The 10,173-nt window shown below is 32.8% G+C and overlaps 1 protein-coding gene across 3 annotated transcripts; it reads left to right on the top strand.

The window, feature by feature from the left end:
• Positions 1 to 687: 687 nt before the first annotated feature.
• LOC126677494 (serine/threonine-protein kinase STY17) lies at positions 688 to 9,951 on the top strand. 3 transcript variants are annotated; one of them, XM_050372143.2, is made up of 16 exons: positions 688 to 1,136; positions 1,225 to 1,342; positions 2,290 to 2,387; positions 2,508 to 2,627; positions 3,166 to 3,220; positions 3,520 to 3,630; positions 4,585 to 4,635; positions 5,625 to 5,800; positions 5,876 to 5,983; positions 6,424 to 6,497; positions 6,884 to 7,059; positions 8,743 to 8,838; positions 9,160 to 9,240; positions 9,378 to 9,431; positions 9,508 to 9,642; positions 9,708 to 9,951. In XM_050372143.2, the coding sequence occupies exons 1-16, from the start codon at positions 922 to 924 to the stop codon at positions 9,786 to 9,788; spliced, it is 1,749 nt and encodes a 582-aa protein (XP_050228100.1). In that variant the 5' UTR covers positions 688 to 921; the 3' UTR covers positions 9,789 to 9,951. The 3 variants fall into 3 exon arrangements, with proteins under 3 accessions (XP_050228100.1, XP_050228102.1, XP_050228101.1); XM_050372145.2 differs by lacking the exon at positions 688 to 1,136 and adding an exon at positions 2,085 to 2,116 and having other exon boundaries at positions 1,252 to 1,342; XM_050372144.2 differs by lacking the exon at positions 688 to 1,136 and adding an exon at positions 2,085 to 2,140 and having other exon boundaries at positions 1,252 to 1,342.
• Positions 9,952 to 10,173: the final 222 nt, after the last annotated feature.

Here is a 10,173-nt window from a genome sequence, read left to right as displayed (position 1 = left end):
TAATTAATACTAGTAGCTAATGAATTAAAGAAATTTATTTTATAAAAAATAGAATATCAATAATAGGCACAAAATCTCCAAAAAATAAATAAAAAGACAGCTAGAGCAAAACGGATTAATTAGACAATAAATTACTACCAATTACCACATGTATATGTCCAAGTCCAACTAGTATAAAAAACTAACAAGGTGCCTGAAAAGATATCATTAAATAGCAATTGAAAAAACAAAGTTTTTAGCAAGTGGATAATCTTACATATTTAAATGTTTTTTTGGTCTATTATGAAGGGAAAATATATGTACGCTGACAAAACATTATTTTATATTTTTATTTTAAAACGGCTTAAAAGTATCTAATTCATATAACTAAAATATTTAACTTTCGAAAAAAAATCAATAAATTTGACTATTGTTCAGCTGAAAATAGAATTAAGATACTTATAATTAAAAATTTGAATTATAAATAATATTGTGAGGTACTATATAATTAATTAATAGTAGTGTTTTCCATATATATATATATATATATTAAATAAAATATATTTTTGATATTGATTTTCAATATTTGGTTTTATCCAATCAGGACATGTATATGTACAAGTAATGACCCACACCATATGGTGGGTACAACAAGTGCTGACGTGTAACTCCCACTGCTAAATAACCATCAAAAGCAACACAAAGTGACGACGCATCACTCTCTCTCTCTCTCTCTAATTCATTCCGCCTTTTTGGTTTTTGCTCTGTTCTTTCTCTCTCTTTCATTTGCCAAAAATAGAAAATAAAATAAAACATTCACCGCCACCGTCGTCGCTACCGGAACAAACACCACCGCTGCCGTGCGCTATCCGTCTCCGTGTTAATGAAATTGGAGTAGAGCGGTGTCGTTTAAGTATTTATTTTAACGAAATTGAAAGTAAAATGGCGATTGAGGAGGATTTAGAGAGCTGCGGAAGCAGAGCTATAGGAGCGGAATCATACACGTCACAAACAGGGAATAATCCACGTCAGCATATGCAGAAGCTGGAAGTGTACAACGAAGTTCTTAGACGAATTCAAGAGTTCAATTTTGAAGAAGCTAATCTTCCTGGCTTTGATGATCAGCTTTGGCTCCATTTTAATCGCTTACCTGCCAGGTCTAGTTTAATTTTCCTTTTGTTTAATTTTGTGTTTGCTTAGTTAATTATTGCTAAGTTAATTAATTGATTAAATTTGTGTGTGTAGATATGCGTTGGATGTGAATGTGGAGAGAGCAGAAGATGTACTTACGCATAAAAGATTGTTGCAATTAGCTGAAGAAGATCCTTCCAATGGACTTGCATTTGATGTTCGCCTTGTTCAGGTGTGGCGGCGCTTCTTCCACTAATTTGCTTAATTTATTACTGTTCCTATACCAGCTTTGATCAATGTGTTCTGTTTGGAAGTTTCAGAGTTTAGTAGCATGTTTGTGTTTGTGAATTTTAGGATAGTTTGGTTCACATGTTGACAGCTGATAATGATAACTGATTTACTGATTGTTCAAGCTTCTGCATTTGGTTGCTTTTGCCATGATATTAGATCCTGGTTTCTGGAGAACTGGTGTTGATATGAGATTGGCAATTTGGTTGAATCTCTAATGTGTGTAGTTTTATTTTCCCTACTGACCGATCTTGGTTGTTGTGGTGCCTTCTTCAGACACTAATTAAAATTATAATGATTGAGACTAAAATGTTCTGATCCAATGGTTATTCATAACATTCTAACTACAAAACCTTCAAGGCAGTATAGAAAATTAGAAATCCCTTGTTTATCTGTTTCAGTCTCCAATTACAATATCAAGGCTGTTATTTTCAGTAGGGAGTTGTTTTTGTTATTATTGTCATCATTAGGCCTTTTCTCCCATGTTGAATTTCTTTTTCTGTGGGGATAGTCCACTTATCACCTTACTTTTTGATGGTATGGAAAAGGGTCATTTGACTCATTTTACTTAGAGATCAATTAATAACTAAAGTCATGCTTCCTTTGCAGTGCAATTTATTTTGTAGACCAATCTCTTAATTATTTAGGGCTATTACTGATATGAGAAAATGTTTCACCACATTCAGGTTGTACCATATTTTCTTGGATGTCAAAAACAGTAAGGATTATTGCATTCTACTTGGTAAAAATCATTTGCTTGATGTCATCATTGTCTAGTTTTTCTTATGTAAAAGGGGTTTTCTGAATGCTCGCAACTTGTAACTATTTCTAATAAGTATGAATCCTGATGTGTGACAGGTAGCTTGTTTGCTTTCCTTTTCTACATTGTAGGTCTATCCTATTACCAATGGAATGTCTATTGATTCTGCTCATTCAGATAATGCAATGAAAGAAGATGCCCAAAGTTCTTATCTTTCAAATAAACAAGGGTATTTTTTTTACATCAGTTACTTCCTTGGTTATATTCTTTAATCGTGTTTATTGTAGGATGTGATTATATGTGCTAACTGTTGATTTTTGCCTTTTTCTTCCTTGCTCTGTATAATCAGCATTCATCCGCCCCCTACATTTGGTTCATCACCTAATCTTGAAGCACTTGCATTTCAAGCCAATAGATATCACATTGAAGATGGGGATAGTGCTGCCAATTCAACATCACACCTTACACGGTAAGAAGTTTGACATCTTTTAGGCTTCCCCACTTAGAATTAAGTTTCAATAAGTTAATCACAAAGAAGTCGGTCATTTTAACATTTTAAATTGATTTAACTACAGTCAATCTGTGGCTGGATCAAATTTTACAAGTGCGATGGGATTAACTTCTGATATTATGTTTTTATTTTAATTTTTGAAGTATTTAAAATTATCATCTCCTACATTCCAGTGGTTTGCATTTTACAGAAGATCCATTTTATTATATGAAAAGTTTCTGAAAGTCATTATTTTCTGAAAGGAATTATCAATTTATTATCATGTAGACAGCAACTCTTTATTTCTCTCTAGCAGACACAGTTTCTGACATTGTGTTGGCTTGAATTTTTTTCTTTCTTTGGTGTCCTTCAACTCTGACTGATGAGATCATATTTATTATAGTCACGAGCTCTCAATATTTGTATTTTATTAGTTTGATGTTCTAAATTGAAATATGCTTTTAATTTGCCTTCAATTCGTATTGATGTTATTATTATCTATTTGGCAATCCTTTAGGCCTATGCACGAGATCACTTTTTCAACAGTCGACAGGCCAAAACTCCTTAGCGAGGTTGGTTTATTAATACTTGTACTGCTCATATCAAAATATCGTCTTTGTTTTATTTTCATTAATGTAGATCTGGTGGTACTTCTATGCCGTCTTTGTTCCTGGACACATATTTATGATTCATTTTGTGGCGCTACAGAGTACAGACTACATTATGTTGTTTACCCTCAAAGATAAAGGAATTAAATAGCATTGCTTGCATCTTGGAAGATGGCACTTTAGCTACATTTTGATAGTTCTTTATCTATATGAGATGCTTAAGAGATTACATTAATCATTAGTTGCTTCAAATAATTTTTCAGTTGACGTTTTTGCTTGCGGAAATTGGATTGAACATTCAAGAAGCTCATGCTTTTTCTACGGTTGATGGGTATTCTCTGGATGTTTTTGTGGTTGATGGCTGGCCTCGTGAGGTAAAGCCACATACTTGCTCTGAAATTCCATTATTGATATATTCCTTAGCAAGACAAAACAAAGTGTATTTCCTAGGCAGGTGGAGAGCACTGATAACTTGTTGTTATGGTAGTCAACTTGTCAATTGTCATTGTTCTGATTTATAATATTATATTCTTTGTTTTTACCACTTTTCTTTGTCTGTTTTTGTTTCATATGTTCTGCTTACACGGGTATTATTATGTGCTTTTTTTTTTATCTAAACTTTAGTGATTTTATTATTTTTGTTTGACAAATGAGACATTTATGTATGTAATGCTTTAAACAACTCAGTTTCTTTAAATTTTCTTGAAGAGTTTATCCTTTCATGGGAAGGATGATTAATTTAATTACTTGAGATGGAAAATAAAACATGAAACTTTAACTCAATTACTCTCTTTCTATTGAACACTTTTTGACGCCATTTTTTCTCCTCCTTTTTGATTTGGTCATTACTCCTATGTTTCCTAAACTGATACCATGACCTATTGTCATCTGAAATCCTTTTGTCCTCATTTGAATTACCATGTTAAGGAAGAATGTTGCTTTTTAGGTTTTGCCCATGTATAGGTTTTGCCCATGTATAGTTTTTGTTATCTTATTTACAATGTAAGATTAACAACATCGATATTTTCAAATGAGGAATGGGAATATCAATGTTTATAGAATTTGAATTTATTTGTAGAGCTATCAAGAAATTGTTTTGAAATTGTCAGCTAAAATTGTTGTTTATGTTCTCAAAATCAGTCAAGCTAAATTCTAATTTATCATTCAAATTTACCAGGTCATTGTGACTATTTTTCAACTGATTGCTGTTTTTCTATGGTGATTTGACATATGCAAGCATGTTTAGTTTTTATCATTTTCCTTTTTAATACCAAGTATGATCCTGATATTTCTCTCACATTTCTCACACCATTGCATCAAAACTTCAGGAAACAGAGGAGCTTAGAAATGCACTGGAAAAGGAAATATCCAAATTTAAGGTAGTTTTCTGCCACACTGTTATTTGTCCGCATACAAAGTTCATGTGTAGAAATATCCTCAATGTTAAAAGCTTTTGATTGCCTGAATTTTGTCATGCTTTTTGATGCCGTATCTGAAGAAACTGTTGTTTGTCATAATTTTTTTACGTGTGCTGATAAAGTGGTTCTTTTACTTACAGTACTTATTAGACTTCTTTAAACTTAATTCGCTGTAGAAACGATGACTCTAAACAAACAGAATGGAAGCCAACCTTAACTAGATTAGCATTGATGCTCATTTGGATTGGACTTAATCATCTTCGTATGTCCAATGATGCTCTATTTTGTGTTTGATGCTGTTGCCTCACCTTGTGTTCTAAAAGTCATCTAAAGTTCAGATAATGTCTTTTTGGCCCATATGTCCCTGTTGCAATTGGCAGGGTTGTGATTTCATTACATGCTAATAATAATCATTTTGGATGAAGAGCTAATCAGTAATCAGATGTTGAAATGGAACAGTGCAAGTGTAGGTGCACCAGATTTTCAGTTTTATAATGTGTTAGAAGTTTCTTCATATAATCTCAAAAAAGTTCTGCATATTCTACCCCAGTTTACATTTTACTGGGAATCAGGGACGGGTAGGCTCTTAGTAAGTACTGCGTCTTATGATCAAATATTAAACTTTCTGCCTGTTTATCTTTCTACTAACGAGTCTTGAAACCTTTATGACACTTGGCTGGATCATGGAAATCAGAATATGACACTTCCTATTCATTCTTTGTTTAATTCATTGCTGTAACTGTTAATTGCAATCTTATGATTGTCTGGATCGAATGCTGGCTATTAATATTTGTTCTCATAAGTAAATAGTTTACATAATTGTTATATGTTTAATTGAGTTTTGTTCCAAATTTGTTGCGTTATCAACTCAGCATTGTAAATATTTCATATCCTAAATCAACTAGGAACAAGAAAGGTGTGTTTTTTTATAAACTTTGATGCCTCTGCAGGAGCAGTGTAGTTTTAAACAGACCTCTGTTTTTGCTATGAGCAAGCAGATCGAGACGAGGGCTGAATCTTCTCCTGACCACATCGAAATACCTACAGATGGAACTGATGTTTGGGAAATTGATTCTAATCAGTTGAGAATTGAAAATAAAGTTGCATCTGGATCATATGGAGATCTGTAAGTTCTGTTTCTTAAAACTTGAAATTGTTTGTTCTGTAGGTTCTAGTTTGATAAACCTTTGAACCTCGTCAGGTACAAAGGCACATATTGTAGTCAGGAAGTGGCTATCAAATTCCTCAAGCCTGAGCGTGTCAGTAGTGAGATGCTCAGAGAGTTTTCCCAAGAAGTTTACATTATGAGGTTGGTCATGATTTGTGCTTGAAAAGCTACATTTCTTCACATTTATTCTTTCTCAGAAGAAAAGGAAAAACTGTGACTGTAATTATCTTAGGATGCATATTGACGTTATGTAATTTACATGCATTAGTCTAAAAGTACATGCATTTTTATCAGTGTATCTTCAAAAATTTGTTGATTTTTACAAATATTGTAGCTTAAAAGGAGTAATTATGATATATTCAACTACTGTAATGGGAAGGACTTTGATTTGACTCAAACTTGCAGCACTTTTAAATGTTACTGGTGCAATTTTTACTATTTTTCTTTTGAATTTAAACTGTACTTCTATTGCATTATGATTTCTTTTTTGCTTCTCCATTGACCTTTCCTTGTAACCCTGTAATGCCTTGCTATAGTTTGACCTTTTTTTTCTTATTCCAATGACTTTCTTTTCTTTACAGGAAAATTCGACATAAGAATGTTGTGCAATTTATAGGTGCATGCACCCGACCTCCAAACTTGTGCATTGTGACTGGTACCAAGTCCTTCTTTCACCTAAATATTTTTATGCTTAGTGTAATATTTTTACTAGTACGATTGTTAACATTCTTAGATTTGATTTGATGCTGTTAAAAGTGTTCCTTCCTCATAGTTGTGAAAGTATCATCTGTTTTGGATATGACAGCATGATGCTAAGGAGTTCTTTCCTCCTCCATCTGCTCCTCCTTCCTTCTCTCTTTTCCATCTTTACTAAGTATTAGCTTCGTTGCCAACAAATAGAATTTAATCTCAAATGTGAGATTGTCAGAAATCTCAGCAATCATAGAAATGGCTCTATGAATATTTTGAATTTTTGTTTATTGACATTGTTTTTCATTCTCATCACCAATACGTACTTTTCTTTGCTGGATTGCTTGTCAGAGTTCATGGCTAGAGGAAGTTTATATGACTTTCTGCATAAACACAAGGGTGTATTTAAGCTTCCATCTTTAATCAAAGTAGCAACTGACGTGTCCAGGGGTATGAATTATCTTCACCAAAATAATATAATCCACAGGGACCTGAAAACTGCCAACCTTCTGATGGATGAAAATGAGGTAAGAATATTTTTTTAGTATCTTAACTGAGTTCTGTTGTTCAATTTTTGTATTAACTTTTGACATAACTCTTCATTTTTCTTATATTTTCTGTGTCAATGCAAGTAAATTTTTATCATCAATATTGATCATTTACCATCATTTTTCCAGTTTAATTATTCCATGTATGCTTGCACCATTACTCTATGCATGCAGTGACGAAGCCAGCCGCAAAATTGAGGGAGGGCACAAATTCAACTTGTAAAACATTAAAATATCATACCATAAAAAATCTAATCTAAATGTATAATTATTAAATTTTTTAATGTAAAATAAAATAAAAAAGTTAAAAACGCATTACAAAATTGAGTTTACTAATTGACTATATTAAACTTTTCGTTTATTTTAAAATTAAGTTTAGTTTTCTTTTTAAAATATCGACCGATTTTTTAATAATAGTTTGTTACAGACACTTAATCATTATATAAATCAACTTAGATTAATTCTAAATCAGAATTCAAAAGCTTATCTATAAATAAAAATTCGGTGAGCAATAAAGTCCGGTGAGCGGCGTTAAATTTTTCAGACTAACAGAATAGGATTTTAAAAAAATAATTAATGAGAGAATTAGTCGAATTGTTAAGTTGTGAATACACATCATGCGTATTTATAGAAATTAAGTTCACCGCCTTTATAAAGTATTAGGGAACTGAGAGTATTTTATTAAATAGGAAAATGCTGGAAATTTTAGAGTCGGAATTTTATTTAAATAGAAATTATGCAAAACTAAGAATTTTTTTAAATTAATTTATATAATAATTAAAATTTGCTACACACTCCTAATCTTAATTGTATTTAGGCTACCACAAACTGTAAATTAGGCTTTGTTTTTTTACGCCAAATTTTCTTAATGAGATTATTGCTATATGTGTTGCAAAGTTTTAAGGTAACCCAAGAATATAGGCATTTAGGTAATTTCATTTTTAAGTGAGGTAGGGCCCAGGCCCTGCCTGGCCCTACCTTGTATCCGTCAGTGTATGCATGTATCTGCAACATACACATTTTTATTGCTTAACTAATTGAAGCTGAGCTGAATAATTACAAAAATATTTGATCTCACAGTTGATCTGAGACTCCTGCACTTTTCCATCTGCTATACAATTTTAACTCTTGATGTTTGTTTTCTTTAGTTGTCGTTTTATAGGAGATTGAATACTGTCAGTGTCAACAGATTTGATATCTAAATTGTTTGATTCTTTTGTATATTGAGCTTCATTACTTGCTTAGATCTAAGTATTTGAAGCTCTATGTTACTTTAAATTCTGAAGCCCAGCCCATTTTCTGATGGGAAAAATATTGCCTTGTCTTTTGTTCTCTAATGTATGTTACTTTGCTCTGACAAAATAAAGATTTAGCTCTTTCCGTGCCAATGGTATCCAGATCACTTAACGCTAGAAGTCGGCGGATGTGCATAAGCTGGGGATTGCTGTATGAAGCATATAAACATTTTGTAGCTGATAACGTTTTAATAATGCTAGGATTGAAACATTTTAATACTTTTTGGACTTGATGGTTTTGTGGACTCTGATCCCAGTTTAACGTGTGTTGTCCTAGGTTGTCTAGATAAGTAAAGGACATATGTACCTAATACAAATTCAGTAAAAATGGATGTGATTGTTGTAAATCCTAAACCTTTTGACACAGGTTGTTAAGGTTGCCGATTTCGGGGTTGCCAGAGTGCAAACTCAATCGGGAGTAATGACAGCTGAAACTGGAACATATCGCTGGATGGCTCCTGAGGTATATAATTCACTTGAATATAAACTTCTAGATTCATGTCTTTTAAATGAGACTTATTTGCAGCATAAATGGGATATCTGATCTTCTATGAGAAAGGGATAATTTTGTCTAATTACTTGCAAACGAATGATGTGGCTTCTCTATCATAATTGAAAAGAGCTGTTTCCTTTTGATGTTAGAACCAAGCATTGCCTCATAAAAAACTACAAATAAGAAACCAGAAAAAAAACTAAACAATCAATATTAATTATGAAATGACTCTCAATTCCTGTTTCTTTATCATCTTCAGCATTTGTTTACTGTGGTTTTGATTGTATGAAGGTCATTGAACACAAACCATACGATCACAAGGCAGATGTTTTCAGTTTCTCAATAGTGTTATGGGAGCTTCTAACAGGAGAAGTAAGCCCATCATACTTCATGAGCTTTTCTTTTCCAATATATCCATTTTTTTAGCTGCTTGTGTCATTTCATTTGTTCATTTTATGACTGAACAAATTTTATTTAATTAACATCTATGTTTATGACTAAACTCTCAGCTTCCATATTCCTATCTAACCCCATTGCAAGCAGCAGTTGGCGTGGTGCAAAAGGTATATATGTGCTAATATAAAACTGGACGATTGCTCATTTTTAATTGATATTAACTTGTAACCAACAATGTTTTAGGGTCTGCGGCCGACAATTCCCAAGCAAACCCATCCAAAACTCACAGAACTGCTCGAGAAGTGCTGGCAGCAAGATCCTGCTCAAAGACCTAACTTCTCTGAAATTATAGAAACTCTTCAGCAGATAGCCAAAGAGGTACAACCTATGATTCAGATTTTGATCACATTAATCGTGTTATTAACTTTTGAGTGTAAAAACAGGTTCCTATTGAAAAGGAAGACCGCCGCAAGGATAAATCTGCGGGTGGCTTTTTTTCAGCACTCATAAGGGGTCACCATTAGTTAAGAGAAAGAGTGAGGAGACCAGCTGTTCATGCATCCAGGCAATTTTCCATTGTACATTAATTTTAATTGTACAAGTGCTTTGCCCTAACACATTTTTAACTTTGTGTTTTTACCTTTTTTCTTTTTCTTCAATAAGTTCATAGGGTTTTTGTTGTTTTCATGATCCATTCTTTTCTTATCTAATTCGGTTTGTCCCCAGCATTCCCTCTTCCTAAAATGTATCCGTAAAGTTCAAAAATAGCTGAAACTAACATTCAATCTAACATCGTGTCTGCTGGTAATAGGTATAACATAATGTCGAGGGCTCATTAGTGTGATACTAGTAATGGGTAAAAAGAGATCAGAAGCAGCTGATTTACACACAGTGTACGCAATTGTTTAT

Source organism: Mercurialis annua, linkage group LG4, assembly GCF_937616625.2.
Source record: "Mercurialis annua linkage group LG4, ddMerAnnu1.2, whole genome shotgun sequence".
In the NCBI taxonomy this organism is placed as follows: Eukaryota; Viridiplantae; Streptophyta; class Magnoliopsida; order Malpighiales; family Euphorbiaceae; genus Mercurialis; species Mercurialis annua.
This window is presented reverse-complemented; position numbering and strand designations above follow the sequence as displayed.

Coding starts and splice junctions, on each gene's coding strand:
- LOC126677494 (XM_050372143.2), top strand. CDS start 922: ATGGCGATTGAGGAGGATTTAGAGAGCTGCGGAAGCAGAGCTATAGGA. Junction 1,137..1,224: donor TTTAATCGCTTACCTGCCAG/GTCTAGTTTAAT, acceptor TTGTGTGTGTAG/ATATGCGTTGGATGTGAATG. Junction 4,636..5,624: donor AGGAAATATCCAAATTTAAG/GTAGTTTTCTGC, acceptor ATGCCTCTGCAG/GAGCAGTGTAGTTTTAAACA.